The sequence below is a fragment of the Saccoglossus kowalevskii genome, chromosome 19 (genome assembly GCF_978046115.1).
Source record: "Saccoglossus kowalevskii chromosome 19, keSacKowa6.1, whole genome shotgun sequence".
Taxonomy (NCBI): Eukaryota; Metazoa; Hemichordata; class Enteropneusta; family Harrimaniidae; genus Saccoglossus; species Saccoglossus kowalevskii.
The window spans coordinates 33,637,164-33,656,143 of NC_140659.1; the positions used below are offsets into that span (position 1 = coordinate 33,637,164).

The following is an 18,980-nucleotide window of genomic DNA, read 5'->3' on the forward strand; positions in this document are numbered from 1 at the left end:
GATGTGAAATTGGGCGGGTGTTAATGTCAGTAAACTGGTCTGATAATCAGTGATATGATATTGGGCATGTGTTAATGTCAGTGAACTGGTCTGATAATCAGTGATGTGATATTGGGCAGGTGTTAATGTCAGTAAACTGGTCTGATAATCAGTGACCTGATATTGGGCAGGTGTTAATGTCAGTGAACTGGTCTGATAATCAGTGATGTGAAATTGGGTAGGTGTTAATGTCAGTAAACTGGTCTGATAATCAGTGATGTGATATTGGGCAGGTGTTGATGTCAGTGAACTGGTCTGATAATCAGTGATGTGATATTGGGCAGGTGTTAATGTCAGTGAACTGGTCTGATAATCAGTGATGTGAAATTAGGCAGGTGTTAATGTCAGTAAACTGGTCTGATAATCAGTGATGTGATATTGGGCATGTGTTAATGTCAGTGAACTGGTCTGATAATCAGTGATGTGATATTGGGTAGGTGTTAATGTCAGTAAACTGGTCTGATAATCAGTGATGTGATATTGGGCATGTTTTACTGTCAGTGAACTGGTCTGATCATCAGTGATGTGATATTGGGCAGGTGTTAATGTCAGTGAACTGGTCTGATAATCAGTGATGTGATATTGGGCAGGTGTTAATGTCAGTGAACTGGTCTGATAATCAGTGATATGAAATTGGGCAGGTGTTAATGTCAGTAAACTGGTCTGATAATCAGTGATGTGATATTGGGCAGGTGTTAATGTCAGTGAACTGGTCTGATAATCAGTGATGTGAAATTGGGCGGGTGTTAATGTCAGTGAACTGGTCTGATAATCAGTGATGTGATATTGGGCATGTGTTAATGTCAGTGAACTGATCATCAGTGATGTGATATTGGGCAGGTGTTAATGGCAGTGAACTGGTCTGATAATCAGTGATGTGATATTGGGCATGTGTTAATGTCAGTGAACTGGTCTGATCATCAGTGATGTGATTTTGGGCAGGTGTTAATGTCTGAACTGGTCTGATAATCAATGATGTGATATTGGGCAGGTGTTAATGTCAGTGAACTGGTCTGATAATCAGTGATATGAAATTGGGCAGGTGTTAATGTCAGTAAACTGGTCTGATAATCAGTGACCTGATATTGGGCAGGTGTTAATGTCAGTGAAGTGGTCTGATAATCAGTGATGTGAAATTGGGTAGGTGTTAATGTCAGTAAACTGGTCTGATAATCAGTGATGTGATATTGGGCAGGTGTTGAAGTCAGTGAACTGGTCTGATAATCAGTGATGTGATATTGGGCAGGTGTTAATGTCAGTGAACTGGTCTGATAATCAGTGATGTGAAATTAGGCAGGTGTTAATGTCAGTGAACTGGTCTGATAATCAGTGATGTGATATTGGGTTGGTGTTAATGTCAGTAAACTGGTCTGATAATCAGTGATGTGATATTGGGCATGTTTTACTGCCAGTGAACTGGTCTGATCATCAGTGATGTGATATTGGGCAGGTGTTAATGTCAGTAAACTGGTCTGATAATCAGTGATGTGATATTGGACTGGTGTTAATGTCAGTGAACTGGTCTGATAATCAGTGATGGGAAATTGGGCGGGTGTTAATGTCAGTGAACTGGTCTGATAATCAGTGATGTGATATTGGGCATGTGTTAATGTCAGTGAACTGATCATCAGTGATGTGATATTGGGCAGGTGTTAATGGCAGTGAACTGGTCTGATAATCAGTGATGTGATATTGGGCATGTGTTAATGTCAGTGAACTGGTCTGATCATCAGTGATGTGATTTTGGGCAGGTGTTAATGTCTGAACTGGTCTGATAATCAGTGATGTGATATTGGGCATGTGTTAATGTCAGTCAACTGGTCTGATCATCAGTGATGTGAAATTGGGCGGGTGTTAATGTCAGTAAACTGGTCTGATAATCAGTGATGTGAAATTGGGCGGGTGTTAATGTCAGTAAACTGGTTTGATAATCAGTGATGTGATATTGGGCAGGTGTTAATGTCAGTAAACTGGTCTGATAATCAGTGACCTGATATTGGGCAGGTGTTAATGTCAGTGAACTGGTCTGATAATCAGTGATGTGATATTGGGCATGTGTTAATGTCAGTAAACTGGTCTGATAATCAGTGATGTGATATTGGGCATGTGTTAATGTCAGTGAACTGGTCTGATAATCAGTGATGTGATATTGGGCATGTGTTAATGTCAGTAAACTGGTCTGATAATCAGTGATGTGATATTGGGCATGTGTTAATGTCAGTAAACTGGTCCGATAATCAGTGATGTGATATTGGGCATGTGTCAATGTCAGTGAACTGGTCCGATAATCAGTGATTTGAAATTGGGCAGGTGTTAATGTCAGTGAACTGGTCTGATAATCAGTGATGTGATATTGGGCAGGTGTTAATGTCAGTGAACTGGTCTGATAATCAGTGATATGATATTGGGCAGGTGTTAATGTCAGTGAACTGGTCTGATAATCAGTGATGTGATATTGGGTAGGTGTTAATGTCAGTGAACTGGTCTGATAATCAGTGATATGAAATTGGGCAGGTGTTAATGTCAGTAAACTGGTCTGATAATCAGTGATGTGATATTGGGCAGGTGTTAATGTCAGTGAACTGGTCTGATAATCAGTGATGTGAAATTGGGCGGGTGTTAATGTCAGTGAACTGGTCTGATAATCAGTGATGTGATATTGGGCATGTGTTAATGTCAGTGAACTGATCATCAGTGATGTGATATTGGGCAGGTGTTAATGGCAGTGAACTGGTCTGATAATCAGTGATGTGAAATTGGGCAGGTGTTAATGTCAGTAAACTGGTCTGATAATCAGTGATGTGATATTGGGCATGTGTTAATGTCAGTGAACTGGTCTGATCATCAGTGATGTGATTTTGGGCAGGTGTTAATGTCTGAACTGGTCTGATCATCAGTGATGTGATATTGGGCATGTGTTAATGTCAGTCAACTGGTCTGATCATCAGTGATGTGAAATTGGGCGGGTGATAATGTCAGTAAACTGGTCTGATAATCAGTGATGTGAAATTGGGCGGGTGTTAATGTCAGTAAACTGGTTTGATAATCAGTGATGTGATATTGGACAGGTGTTAATGTCAGTAAACTGGTCTGATAATCAGTGACCTGATATTGGGCAGGTGTTAATGTCAGTGAACTGGTCTGATAATCAGTGATGTGATATTGGGCATGTGTTAATGTCAGTGAACTGGTCTGATAATCAGTGATGTGATATTGGGCATGTGTTAATGTCAGTAAACTGGTCTGATAATCAGTGATGTGATATTGGGCATGTGTTAATGTCAGTAAACTGGTCTGCTAATCAGTGATGTGAAATTGGGCAGGTGTTAATGTCAGTAAACTGGTCCGATAATCAGTGATGTGATATTGGGCATGTGTTAATGTCAGTAAACTGGTCTGATAATCAGTGATGTGATATTGGGCATGTGTTAATGTCAGTAAACTGGTCTGATAATCAGTGATGTGATATTGGGCATGTGTTAATGTCAGTGAACTGGTCTGATAATCAGTGATGTGATGTGATATTGGGCATGTGTTAATGTCAGTAAACTGGTCCGATAATCAGTGATGTGATATTGGGCATGTGTCAATGTCAGTGAACTGGTCCGATAATCAGTGATGTGAAATTGGGCAGGTGTTAATGTCAGTGAACTGGTCTGATAATCAGTGATGTGATATTGGGCAGGTGTTAATGTCAATGAACTGGTCTGATAATCAGTGATGTGATATTGGGCAGGTGTTAATGTCAGTGAACTGGTCCGATAATCAGTGATGTGATATTGGGCATGTGTTAATGTCAGTAAACTGGTCTGATAATCAGTGATGTGATATTGGGCAAGTGTTAATGTCAGTAAACTGGTCTGATAATCAGTGATGTGATATTGGGCAGGTGTTAATGTCAATGAACTGGTCTGATAATCAGTGATGTGATATTGGGCAGGTGTTAATGTCAGTGAACTGGTCCGATAATCAGTGATGTGATATTGTGCATGTGTTAATGTCAGTAAACTGGTCTGATAATCAGTGATGTGATATTGGGCAAGTGTTAATGTCAGTAAACTGGTCTGATAATCAGAGATGTGATATTGGGCATGTGTTAATGTCAGTAAACTGGTCCGATAATCAGTGATGTGATATTGGGCATGTGTTAATGTCAGTGAACTGGTCTGATAATCAGTGATGTGATATTGGGCATGTGTTAATGTCAGTGAACTGGTCTGATAATCAGTGATGTGATATTGGGCATGTGTTAATGTCAGTAAACTGGTCCGATAATCAGTGATGTGATATTGGGCATGTGTTAATGTCAGTGAACTGGTCTGATAATCAGTGATGTGATATTGGGCATGTGTTAATGTCAGTGAACTGGTCTGATAATCAGTGATGTGATATTGGGCAGGTGTTAATGTCAGTGAACTGGTCCGATAATTAGTTATGTGATATTGGGCATGTGTTAATGTCAGTGAACTGGTCCGATAATCAGTGATGTGATATTGGGCATGTGTTAATGTCAGTAAACTGGTCTGATAATCAGTGATGTGATATTGGACATGTGTTAATGTCAGTAAACTGGTCCGATAATTAGTGATGTGATATTTTATATTTTACAGATTTTGAAAGTACAAAACCCAGTCAAATAGGTGAGCAAGCTACTGGTGAAAGTGATGTGACATTAGTAGATGATATTGAGTCCAAAAATTCATCTTGCACAGAAGAGCTATTCTCTCTTTCTGATTTTTCAACTTCAAAGGTTGCTGGCAGTCCTTCATATTCTCCGTTACTAAATAGTTACTCCTTAGATGACAGTGATGAAGATCTACCAGATTTTAACATCAATGGATGATTTTCACAATACTAATATTTAACACATTTCCATTATATCGTACGCCTTTGATACATGATGTTTATTTGTGGAAGAAGAAATCATCTCCACATGCATTCCCCCGGTAGTTTTTAGGCATTTGCGTAGAACTGGATTTAGATATACGATGTCATTTTAAATATTACTCTGGTAAATAACTATTACTTTAAAAAAATCAAATTCCAAACCATGCAAAACTGAACAGATTGTCATGCACTATATGGACAGTGAGCCCTCAATTTCTTCCAAACTGTACAATTTTAAAATGGTGTGAATTTATAAATGGTATTCCTATGACAGGACCCTTATGCACACTATTGTACACTATTTCTTTTTTAATGGTCGCTGGTAGTTGTCAGTCTCTTCAATTTAAATTTTGTGTAAATATGCAAAATGGTTTAATCATTGTAGTAGTGTTTTTTGATGTGTATTTTACAGTGCATTATTGATGTTTAGTGGGCTAATTTTTGAATAGAATACATTATCTTGATGTAATTTTATTTAATTTCAAAGTTGAAAATAAATCACTGTCCTAAAGTTGTGTTGTTTTGTAAACATATGAAGTAATGTTGTCCCTGTTGCAAGTGTAATATGGATGTCGTCTTTGTGACCAGGTAAATCGTTTCTGCATGAATTGAGTGAATAACTGACTGTACTAGTATCAACAAAAATCAGATTTATTAAATGACTAAATTTGCAATATTTGTAAGTAAAGTGTTTAATTTTTATGGCATTACTCAATGACACTTGCAATGTATTCATGGTGGGGAAATTAGAGAATGAAGCACAAGTCAAACATGAACTTGTACAAAGAAGTGACAAACTTGTTTACATGCACCCATAATTGTAATGTTGTGCAAGCTAATATGCACCCAATTTGAAAATGATGACCATATACATGTAGAAAATTAAAATATTAGAAAATGGGATCGAGAATTGAATCCTGAATTATTCAAATTCGATCACAACTCATTTCGAGCACCAATAATAAGCTGCAAAACATAGAGCAGTTGTAACAAAATTGAGAATTAGCGCCCATAGTTTAGAAATAGAGAAAGGACAATACCAAAAAATTCCTTGTAGTGGCAGAAAGTGCACTGCTTGCGACCAAAATGAGATTGAATACGAAATGAGCTTCATAATTGAATGCATGCTGTATGAAAATGAAAGAACTGAAATATGGAAGGAAATCAGTTTAATACATTGCAACAACATAAATACCAATTGATTACAACAAGCAATAACAGCCAAAAAATAACAAAACTAGCAAGCTACATCTAATTGTTTCAGTGCCAAGCATTACAAAAAAATACCAGCTATTTCTCTTTTTTTTAAATCCTTTTCTATTTTGCTACTTCCTCAATTTTTTGTTTTTGTTGTAATTTCCAAATCAAAATAAGGATATGATAAATGATGCAATAAAGATTATTCTTATTGTCAACATAAAAAAACAAAAAAATCCATTAAAAGACTTGATTGTAAACTTTATTGATAACCACATATATTTTGACAAATGTACAAATTTGTTAGCACTGCTATTGTGAAGTTATCAGCCCATGTTTTTTATATCTGATGGAACAATGCTGGATATGGCAAGACAGCTGGGTGTGGTTCTCTACCTCCAGGAGGCGCTCTCACATCAATATCAATTCCCTTCACTCGTAATCGAGCTAAGCTGGCTTCATTTATATCACGGCAATCTGAAACTTCTAGTTTACGTAATTTGGGGCAACAATCGCCTAGTAATCTGAAATAACAAAAATATAAATATTGGTACAGAAAATTGGGGTGAGGACATTTGCTAAGGTGATGAAATGGTTAAATGTCTGAAACTCACTTCTCAAACATTCTCATCTACTTCACTTCAAACATCAGGTTGTATCTCTGACCACTATGCCTATTATGTAGGTGTGAATTCTGGATTACACTGGTGCTATGCTTGCCACAGCAGACTTTGCTGGTAGTTTATTACCTGCTTTGTATGTTTTCGTAATGTCATTCTTGTGTCGAACACACAGATGCAGATTTAGCCTTTCTAGCCAGATCGTCATCGTTTCTGTTCAAATCAGTCAATTTGTGGACGAGTTACGGCATTTTAAATTTTTCCTACTTTCATCTACGAAATTTATAAATGCATGATAAGCAAATTTAAAGTAATATTTCTCATTATTCCCAGATTTGTCAAATAGCAGCGTTGACAGTGTTCTTTTTTTGCGGATGCTTCGTATTTTTTGTGGATAGATTTATTTAAAAAGTTGATATGCTCACACAACTATTAAAGTAATTGAAGTCATTTAATATTCACTACAAAGCTGATAATTATCTCTGTTCTCATTTTTTGTATAATTACAGAAACATGGAAAATAAACATAGAAATTTGTGGAGATTATTTAAAGGGGAGCAAAGGTGTGGCTTTTGACACTCTGTACATGAAATTTGAGATCTATGAATGAATTCTGTTGATAAAAACAACTTGTATGTGCTGCGAAATGCCTTAAATATCGGGTATAAAACGGGCTGTGAAGCAGACAAACGCCCGCTTTGCTTGGCGTCATTTCGCCTCTAGAGGGCCAGTCAGATGATGTCAGCAGTGAACATTGATAACTGAACCCATTCATGCTAGTACGTCAATCCCATAGAAATGCTACTATGAAAGACCTTGTTAACTGACCACTTAAAAGTTGAAACATGGAGAGGTGTTGTGTTATGAATGCCACAACGATTCATGTTATGTTTCTCGAAATCCCAAATAAAAATTTGCGTTGCTGGTTGCGAGAAATCGGCGGAAGAACTAACCTGAAAGTGAATACACATACAGCGTTCTGGCTATAGTAAACAGTGAGTAAATAAATATTGTTTGAGTTAAAAACTGGTAAATGCGCTAAATTAAAACCCAGTGAACATGTAAAATTGAGCATAGAACACATTATGTAAATGATAAAACCGTGTATTTAAACCCACTGAATATGCCTGAAATGCTTAATCAGTGAAATTTAAACCCAGTGAAAATTAGTCATATTTCAGTATATCTTACAGAGGAAACAGCATGAACAAGTATCTCCAAAAAAAATATTGCCTGCACTGTAACCTAATAAATGAATATGATTTTACATTTTTTTGACAAAATGGCAACCATTTCGACAAATTTGATCAAATCTCAAGACAAAACATGTTGTGTTACTTTGCAGTACACACTTTGAACTGAATCGGGCCATATTTTTCAGAGGAATCAGCACAAAAAGAAAAAAACAAATTGGCCGTGAGCGGCCATTTTGGTTTGGATTTTGAAAAAAATATGATGTGCACCTATAACCTAATATGCATGATCACCATACAAAGTTTGATCTAGTGTTGGTGATCGACTCCATTACGGTAAAGGCTTTCCATTATTAGGGGACCCATTTTTTACCTGTGTTAGTTGAATCGCTGGCTCAGTTTTTATTCACCCAGATTCTGAATTCTGGCGCGGTGAATTTTCTTGTTTCTTTCACTATCTCATTTTTCGTAATTTTTTCAAACTGCAGTACACCTAAGTCGTAAAAAATACAAAGTATGTCCCGACACAACAGTTGGGACGCAAGACATGCTCATTCTGCCTTAAACAATGCCTGTTTGGGTCCCGCTTATTGCCTTTCACGCTCGGTTATGTCAGGATACAAGCACAAGCTGAGATACTGCCTGTACCTCCACCACCAGGGCTAGGGTCAAGTGTGTCCCATTCTCCTAGTGATCTCTCCTTTAGAGGGTCAGTGGGGGGACAACTCACATCAGTGGGAAAGGGAGCATCCACTTTTTTAATAAAGGGGGCTCTATCCCTGGAACGGATCGCCTTACGCGTCCTCTTCCATACCCCCCCCCCAGGCTCGGGCTAACCAGGCATTGTTTCCTGCGTCTTTCCAAGCCGTGCAGAGTGCCCCCACTTATGACTCTGCGAGGGGACTCCAGTGTTGGTACCCCTGTACAGGGCGGTATGCAACCCTCTTATGGGGTGCAGCTACCATTTCTCCAACAGGAGGGGGGTGAGCGCTTTGTCGTTTCTCGTCTCATCTTTGTCGGGGCAGTCACAGGATACCCAACCAACCGGAGCCCAGCTGTCCCTTACTAATATGCAGTTAAGGTTGCAGCTTGTGAACCAGGCAGTGATGGCCGCGAGACTTGTACGCCCGTTGGCCAACTCCCCTGAGTGCCTCGTGTGACCCAGGCTATGGAGGAGGCTCAGAGGGTGATGGAGGGGTGATTGGTACCCTTCGGGAGAAAAGGACAAACAGCTTAAACCTGGTTTTGGAGCGGTCACGTCCAATGCCTTCCGTTGGGTGAATCGATATCCCATTGGGGCTATGTGAACCGTTGATAGGTCCCGGTGTTGGACACTCACGTGGTACCACAGTCTCTCCATAGGTTCCCTGTCCTTATCCCGGTACCCATACTTTTGTTATGGCGGGTAGTGCAGATCGAGAAGGCCACGTTGCGTGGTCATTTGACCGGCACCAATGCCTACTAGTGCATAGGGCTTTACGGGCGGAACTTAGACCCATCAAGTTTATAGAATGGGCTTCTTTAGTGTTAGAGCGTCAGCTCAACAGCAAACCTCGATCCTCGGGCAGATGGGCCAGTCCCTGGCGACGCAGAGAGTCGCTATGTGTGATATCTTGTAAGTCCATACTGCCCTCTTGACAGGAGCGGTTTCGGCTGAGCGTGAGGCAGTTCTGGGTCTGTGCGCCTATCCTAATCCGTGACCGGCTATTTAGTGGACGGTTAGTGGATGCGGTGAATGGTTTGGCGGTTGCTGAGGATCAGCGTATCCAATTTAAGCAATTGTCCCTGTTGGCCAATGTAGCTAGTCCTTCTGGTCAATGGTTCTAACTAAAACTACAAGGCAGCCCAGGCAGTAAGTCCTCCGCTCTGAGCCACAACCAGCGAGGATCAAAGCGCTCATAGTCTCCTTCGAAGGGGCAGAAAAAGACTAGTAGCGGGAAGCGTCAGAGAAAGCCCAAGAAACGTTGTGGTGTTGGTGGTGGGTGTTCTGACACTTCTGGGGACCAGGGGGCCGCGAAGTCTCTTTGAAGGTTCGCCGGCTGCCTGGACATGGATGGTGGTACGACTCCGGGTCTCCCTCCCCAGAGTCCTCGGGCTCAGTCTCCCCCTCTTCGTCCTAACATACTGGAGGCTGGAGTTCGGGTAGCACTAGCTCCGAATCCCCGTCCGCTCCTTCCAATGGGATCGTGCCTTATGTAGCACATACCAGCTTGGCGCAGGGTATCAGATTCCTCTTCAGTCTCCTCCTCCTCTGAGTCCTCACCCTCCCTCAGGTCTTTTGTCGAGGGATAAGGTCAAGGCGGGGACGATCCGACAGGAAGTAGCAAGCCCCGTATTTATTGCCAGGGTTCTTTCCCACATCTTCCTTGTTCCCAAGAGTTGGGGGGGTGGCGTCCAGTTCTAGACTTCAGTCGCCTGAACGGGTTTGTGGAACTTAAGCGCTTCCGGATAGAAACACCAGCGGGCATCGCTGGATATGAGCGACGCTTACCTCCACATTATGATTCACCACTCATGCAGCCGGTATCTCAGATTCCCATCTGAGGGCAAAGTTTACCGCCTTTATTTTCGGTCTGTGCACGGCACCGTATGTCTTCACCAGTGTGCTAAGACAGGTGACCCAGCTGCTACACTGGTCGTCTGCCTATCCGAACCCACATCTTGACGACTGGTTATTACACAACTGAGACAGGGAGGCTTTAGTGGAGCACGTGCTTTTGACGCAGATTCTCCTCCTTTTCAATAAATATTGCCAAGTCCAACCCAATACTATCCTACAGCCTGGTTTTTCTGGGTATGCAGTTCGACATGGATCAAGGGCTTGTTCACCCTCGCAGGAGCGATGCAACTCTCTTGTAGAGTTCACCAGCCAACTCCTGTCATTGGGATTGGTGTCGATACACGAACTGATGACTTCAGTTCGTCGTCTGCCTCTCCGGTCTCATCCAATTCAGAGGTGCTTACAGGATCCACATGCGAAACCTGACGTTCAGGGGTTCGATCATCGGACCAAGCAATGACTGCCCTCCTTTGGCGGAACGACACATGGTACTTGGAAACAGGAACTCCCCTAGATCCGACGACTCCCTCGCTGACTCTCATTACAGATGCATCGCCCCAGGGATGGGGCTGTCCGCATATTTAGGCCGCCACATCTATTGGTTGGAGTTGCAGACCGTTCTACTGTCTGAAATTTTTCAGGGAGTCGCACACCATCACAGAGTCCTGCTTTGGACAGACAACACCTTAGTAGTGTCAAGGAAAGGAGGGACACGTTCCCCCACGTTGTCGAAGCTAGCGGAGGAGATTCTCCTTTGGTGCCTGGATAACCCGGTTGAGCTATCGGCTTACCACCTCCCAGGGATACGCAACAGCGCTGTAGACGCCCTCTCGAGACGTATCCAGTTCCAGAACACCGAGTGGCAGACCACCCCCCTCCCTAATGCGTGGCGGACCTGCAGTTTTGTCTCTGGGATGGGCCCCAGATGGTTCTGTTTGCCAATCACTGGAATGCCAAGCTCCCGGCGTACGTGTCACTCCTCTCAGAGACGAGCGCTTTCGCCATGGACGCTCTATCCATCTATGCTTACGCTGTTCTACCCTTCCAAGTGGGAGCCAAGTGTTGGAGAAGTTGTGACTCAAGCCCACCTGTCTTCTGACTTGGGTAGCGCCCAATTGACCTGTGAAGGTCTGGCTCCCAATGTTGCTGGAACTTCCAGTTGAGTCGCCGAATCTCCCGGATCTGTTGTCCCAGCCGGACGGCACTCTACCGATGAGCCCGCTCTATTCCATATTCACGCGTGGAGGCTGTCAATAAACCAAGCACTAGGCTTTTCTGCAAAGTTGTCCAAGTTCCTCGCTTTGGCACAGTCGGACGGCACCAGACATTTGTATGAATCCAGATGGAGACCGTACATTGATTGGTGTTACGGAAGCTAATCCTCCTGACTGGTACTTGTCGTTGGTCTAATGGCGTTACGACCCCCCCTGGAGCCTATGGATAAGGCGAACACGAAGTATGTCACTATGTAAACAGTTTTTTCTTTTGGCTCGAGCGTCAGTCGCTTACCCTGGAGACAGGTGATGTTTTGTTGACGATTGGGCCAAAATCGTCTACAGTATTGAAGCCGTAGCTGTAAACATTCATCAAAATGTATCAACATTCTGTACATTATACAATAACTCTTTATTAAAGTGATTGAGCTGATTTGGACTGGAATAAAATATTTTTTATTTGGAACACATCGCAATTGATCAGGAAATATTTGTTTGCTCCAGTTTTCTGCGTCGATGCCGTGGGCTGGTGACCGTTATACAATTGTTTACAGTGTTCTAATCATTACGATTTACTTATTTGTTTGCTTCCATTCTAGATAATTATGCTCAGTGTTTGATGTTAAATTGAAGTGATGACTGTATAAACGAACTTTGGCTGGCGAAGATTTATCAGGAAGTGTACATATTTGTTAGAAGTGAAACAAAATATTTAATGTAATGAAAAAAATTGTAAAATGCTGTGGAATTTCTTTTGTAAAAAAAAATATACTAGCAATTTTCTATTAATGGTTTATTCAAGTGAGCAAAATATAATGTACAGAAAGATTGCACGTAGAGTATCGCTACACTGAAAAGTAAGCAACCGACAGCCTGTATAAAAGAGGGCTGTGATTGGCTGTTACTTACGCGAGATTTGAACGGGACTTACATAGGCGTCGGATCAGATGTATGTAGGGCGAAATTAAAAAAAAAATCTCAAAATCAAAGTAAAGTAATAAAATAAAAAGGCATTAATAACAAAAGTAATAAAAAATAAAATTAAAATAAGTTTATAGCCAAAATAATTAAAGCCTGTACACTACATCAGATTTTAATCAGATTGCCTCCTTTGCTTGACGCTGCCGGTTTTGTTTGGCGCTATCAAACCCCAGCAATACACTGCTTTGATGCATTAAAATTGTTGGGACCCTATTTCATTGTTCAGTCGACCGGCATTAGTAAGCCTCCCCATATTGGGGGGTCTACTTTCGAGGCACTCAGTCCCTGAAAGTCGCCTAAGTGGGCCAAGACTCTTTGTTAGTGAGTAGTTTTGATTTCTCTCAGTTTTTTGACCTTTTTTTTTGTGTTGAAAAATATACATTTCAGCTGTCGGAGCTTCCCTACCTCCCTCACTAGTAATAAATGGAATTTATTATTTCCACGGTCTTTCTTGTAGGTGATGTAGTAAACTATTAGGGTTGTAAAAACCTGTTTGTTTACTTAATCATACCTACCAGAAAGTCTGTAGAAAAACGCCCACCTCACCACAAGCTTTCGGCAGCCCGTTGGTGCAGCGGAAACGTTTGTGAGAATGATTGGATCAGGCCTCACGAGCATCCTGATAGTGACCCCTTAGGAGAGGCCTGTAGTTAATCTGTAGTTAAGCCTAACGAGTAATAAATGGAATTTATTATTTTCATGGACTTTCTGGTAGGTATGATTAGGTACAGAAACGGGTTTGGACAACCCTAATAGTTTAGTACAAGCGATCATATATTTGTATTAAAACACACTAGTCAAAATAAATACATTTACGCCTGCTTCATAGATTTCGAAACGGCATTTGATTCAATTTGGCGTCAAGGTCTTTTGTACAAACTCTTAAAAAATTGTATTTCAGGAAAATTTCACAAAATCATCCAATCAATCTGCACTACTAGTAGCTCATCGAGTTGTATAAAATTAAAATTAAAAAATGGCTTAACAGAAGCATTCCCATTCCAAAGAGGCGTCCAACAAGTCCATTACTATTTAATATATGTCAACGATATTGAAGAATATTTAGAAAATTCAAACACTGATTCTCCTTCTTTACTAAATAGTCATCTTCCCTGCCAGATGATCTACTTCTGTTATCTAAATCAAACACAGGTCTTCAAAATGCTTTAAACTTTAGGTATTTATTGTGAAAAATGGCAACATATCATCAACATATCAATATAACCAAAGTTATTATATTCAATATAACAGGAAAAACTCACCAAGCATAAATTTCATATTAATAATGTTGAACATGAAACAGTTTCTAATTATTCTTACCTGGGAGTCAAATTAAGTAGTTCAGGCAAGCTCCATACAGCACAAGATGATTTAGCAAATAGGGCTTTGAAAGCATGTTTTAAAATAAAACAACTTTTACACAGTGACATTTATATCCCTGTCAAAACATATCTAATCAAAGAAAGCTTAGAAAGAACTCCCGTGTGCTGTGAGTATTGGAGACACATTAAAATTAATTCAAAATTTAAGATTTGCTTTTCAAACGAGAAGCTTGGCAACTAATTTTTGTCTATTTGAGATGCATAACATGAAAAAAATGTGATTCACATTATCAAAATTTATTATACATACAGAAAATACATTTGATTTTGCATTCATGGTTTTTAATCTAATTTATTCTAGAGCACCTCTGCGATGAATTCAATTTAAATCTGATTTTTTTAGATGGACTAATAATAGATAATCAATATGCATGTTTATCAACATTAAACTAATCATGTCTGTGGATTACCTCAATGAACCAAATTAATTATTATACAAATTAAGCAATTATTATGCATAGATTTAGGTTGCATATTGTCTCAGGGTGCACATGTACAAAGTTTCATTATAATGTGATGATTAATCCTACCTAAATTAGTGGAAAGCGAAAAGTAAATTATTATGCAAATTAGGTAATTATTATAGATGTATACAAATCTAAAACTAATTAGATCATCACATTGTGTTAGTGTACATATGTACCAAGATTCATTGTTAAGATAAGTACTGTCACAGACCATCTATGTACGAAGTTTCATTGAAATTTGATTATAACCAAATATTATGATTTATTGTGCAAATTAGGTAATTAATATGATCTGATTATAATTCAAAACTGAGTGGGTCTGTGCATTGTTCTGGAGCATCAATGTACCAAGTTTCATTGAAATGGAATAATTAGTACATGTGATATAAGTGTAAAAGATGAAAATTGGCTAATTATGCAAATTAGATAATTAATATGCACTAATTTTAACCTAAAACTAATCAGGTCTGTGCATTGTCCTAGAAAATCTATTTACCAAGATTCATTGAAATGGGATAATTAGATAATTAGTCAGTGTAAAAGCCAAAAATTAACTAATTATAGTTGTTTAATATGCACACAATTTTACTTAAAATTAATCAGGTCTTTGGATTGTTCTAGAGCATCTATGTACCAAGTTTCATTGAAAAGTAATGAAGTACCGGTAATAGTGCTTGAAATATCAAAAGCTGAACATTAGGTAATTAATATTTCACATATGTTTATCGTCCTATGTATCTATGTAAGTTTCATTGAAATGTGATGATTAGTACTTAAGATATCAGTGGAAAAGACAAAAATTGACTAATCATTATGCAAATAAGGTTAATTATATGCATGGATTTTTACCCAAAACTAATCACATCTGTACATTAGTCCAGAGCATCTATGTACCAAGTTTTATCAAAACTAATGAATGGCTCTTTAGATATCAGTGGAACAGTAAAGGAATAGCTGAAAATTTTCAACCAAAACCTAATCAAATATGCGCATTAGCCCAGAGCATCTACATTGTATACACCAAGTTTCATTAAAAACCAACATACGGTTCTTGAGATATCAGTGGAATGGACAGGCACACATACAGACAGGGTAACTGTTTGTGTGACTATTATAAAACCAGTTTTACTGTACTGCACTGAGATCTGGTCAAGCAACAATATTAAATCAAAACAAAATATTTTCAACAACAATAACCCAGCAGAAAAAATACACATTAAATTTCTCTTAAAAGTAAATTGCAAATCATCTAACATAGCATGCCTGATGGAGTTGGGTCGCTACCCTCTCACTGTTACTAGTACAATTCAGATGGTAAAATATTGGATAAAAATATCACAGAAGCCAGAATACACTCTTCTAAATGAGGCATATAGACTAGGTATCACTCTAGACAAAGCTGGCACACCAAACTGGGTGTCAAGCATCAAACAAACTTTAAATTTGGTAAACAAGGATGACATCTGGAAAAACCACACTCCTAAAACTATTAACAAACTTATTACCACAGTCAAGGAGAACATAAAACAGACATTTCAAAGTCACTGTGATAACTTTCTATTCGATGACAAAAAGGGAGGCAACCATAGAAACAAACTACGCACTTACAGATGCATTAAAGAGAAAGTTATCTTGAAATAGTCAAAAATCCATTCCATAGGTCAGCATTGACAAAATTAAGGATAAGTGCACATACTCCACAAATTGAGAAAGGCAGATACACAAACCACGCCTTACAAGATAGAAAATGTCAAATTTGCCAGAATGGAGAGATTGAGGATGAAAAACATTTCCTCCTAACGTGATCACACTATGATGCATTAAGACAAGACAGCCTAAACAAATGTTTTGCAACACCGACCAATCAAAACAAGCAAGAAAAACTAGTAAATATACTTAAAACAAAAGACAAAAACATGTTAATTAATTTAGCCAAATTTGTATACCAAGGTTTCTTAATGAGAGAAAACTACATTAAATCTAATAAAAAAAAATGTTTTTGCTTTGTTTTGTGTTTTTGTTCTCTAATGTTCAACATTTAACTTTATTGTATCACGAACAATATCTGAATTAAGGTTACATTTATCAATAAAGATTATTATTATTATTATTACACATCGGTATGTCACGGGATGTACACCAATCTCACCCCCAATACATTCAATTTCACTGAAAATGGAGAACCTACCTTTGCAAACACATCTGTTATGCTGCCTTCTTGAAGTTCCTGCAATCAAATATGGCTACTAGTTCTTCTACTAACTAGTGAAGGAAACCACTGAGCCGAACAAAATATAAACAGTAATATAATAACTTACAGATCTAATCTAAGGCAAAATACTTTATTTTAGCTGGAATTTATATTCACTGAAAAGACTTTTTGGGTGTTTTGTATGGAATTTATTTTGATTGATTTAAGACGAGTTGAAAGTAAAATATAGGAAACAAGCCATGCATGGCACAGTCCCCGTTAGTTATCAAATTTAAAATATATAGTTTTGTTTATAGTAATATAGCAGGAGTATAACCATGTCAGGAATATGATTTTTTTAACATTAAAATGATTGAAATTTGTATCTGATCGTCAAACAAGTACTTGTCCATATTGAGAGAAATTGCTCTGGAACAGCATTCAAAATCAGCCATTTTGAATACATGTATATATATAACATGATGTATAACGAATATATAAAATTTGAATATAATCAGTCAAAGCATTCAAGAGATATGGCTCTAGAAGCCCAATCATTAAAACAAAATGGCCGCCAGACAGCCATTTTGAATCCGATCTGAAAAATAAATGATGTGCATCAGGAACCTGTAATGTCTGATATATGTACCAAGTTTGAACGAAATCCATCCATAAATGCCAGAAATGCTTGATATTTGATGATTGTTTAGCACAAAAAAGGCCACCATTTGGTCATTTTGAATAGGATCGTCAAACCAATATATCTGTCTATCTATGACATGATGTATAATGAATATTTAAAATTTGAACATAATCAGTGAAACCAAGTCAGAGATATGGCACGAGAACCACATTCATTAATACAAAATGGCCGCCAGTCGGCCATTTTGAATCTTATCTGAAAAACAAAATTATTTGCATCAAGGTCCTATTATGTCTAATGTATATACCAAGTTTGAACAAAACCCATCAGTAAACAGCCGAGAAATGCTTGATTTTGATGATTTTAGCACAAAAATGGCCGTTATTCGGCCATCTTGAATCAGATCGTGAAACAAATTGATGTGCATATGTATAATATCATGTATGGTGTATGTGTAAAGTTTGATTGTGATTGGTCAAGGCATTTCTAAGATACAGGTCCGGACGCACGCACACACGGAGGTCAAAACATAAGTCCCCGTTTTCGGACTGCGTCCGAACGGGAACTAAAAAGGTATACTCTCTGGATTCTATTTTAACTAAATCATTCCTTCAGCGAAAATAAAGTATTTTACAGTAATTAATTTATTCTGAGTATGCGCAGTTGTTCTGTCAATGTTGCTGGGAGAGGTAATTTTTGATGAAAATCATGAAAAATATCCACTTAGGATTTTCAGATCTGGAAAAAAAATTGTTGCATGGTCAAAAAATTATTGTTCATCAACCTGCTTTCATTGATATCTGCTGCAGAATTTCTGAAACAATTTTGAAGACGGTAAATTAAAAACCCGAATTAGTAGTCCCTTTTCCAGGCTGCACCTGAATGGGGAATAATAAAGCACAGTGCCTCTATTTGTGAATAAAGCTTAAAATAAAACTTACCGTATGACTGAATTTGTAATCCTCCAACAACCCTGAATATTAAGATGTTCAAAAGCAGAACAAGTTCTTGCCAGCATGTCGATTACAACATTTGTTATGCCATATATTTTTGCTAAAGAAAGATATTTCAGTCCAGGATGAGATATTATTAATACCAAGATAGTTTCATCATCAAGTTCCCAGCAGCTTGTCAAGTCAACATATTGTAGACACTCACAGTTCATTGCGAGGACAGCCAAAGCTGGAGCCTGCACCCAGTGGCATCCATGCACAGAAATGTAATGCAGTGCTGGACAACTGTTTGCAATAGCCTGTATACTCTGACTTGAAATGTAACGCACAACTGATGTGATGTGATATTGGGCGTGTGTTAATGTCAGTGAACTGGTCTGATAATCAGTGATGTGATATTGGGCAGGTGTTAATGTCAGTGAACTGGTCTGATCATCAGTGATGTGATATTGGGCAGGTGTTAATGTCAGTGAACTGGTCTGATAATCAGTGATGTGATATTGGGCAGGTGTTAATGTCAGTGAACTGGTCGATAATCATTGATGTGAAATTGGGCAGGTGTTAATGTCTATAAACTGGTCTGATAATCAGTGATGTGATATTGGGCAGGTGTTAATGTCAGTGAACTGGTCTGATAATCAGTGATGTGATAT

The 18,980-nt window shown here is 38.8% G+C and overlaps 1 protein-coding gene across 1 annotated transcript; it reads right to left on the bottom strand.

Annotated features, from left to right (window-relative positions):
* Positions 1–6,080: 6,080 nt before the first annotated feature.
* LOC146731481 (uncharacterized) lies at positions 6,081–18,608 on the bottom strand. The gene is made up of 2 exons (XM_085493591.1): positions 18,316–18,608; positions 6,081–6,647 (listed from the first exon to the last, which is right to left on the bottom strand). The coding sequence occupies exons 1-2, from the start codon at positions 18,537–18,539 to the stop codon at positions 6,464–6,466; spliced, it is 408 nt and encodes a 135-aa protein (XP_085349717.1). The 5' UTR covers positions 18,540–18,608; the 3' UTR covers positions 6,081–6,463.
* Positions 18,609–18,980: the final 372 nt, after the last annotated feature.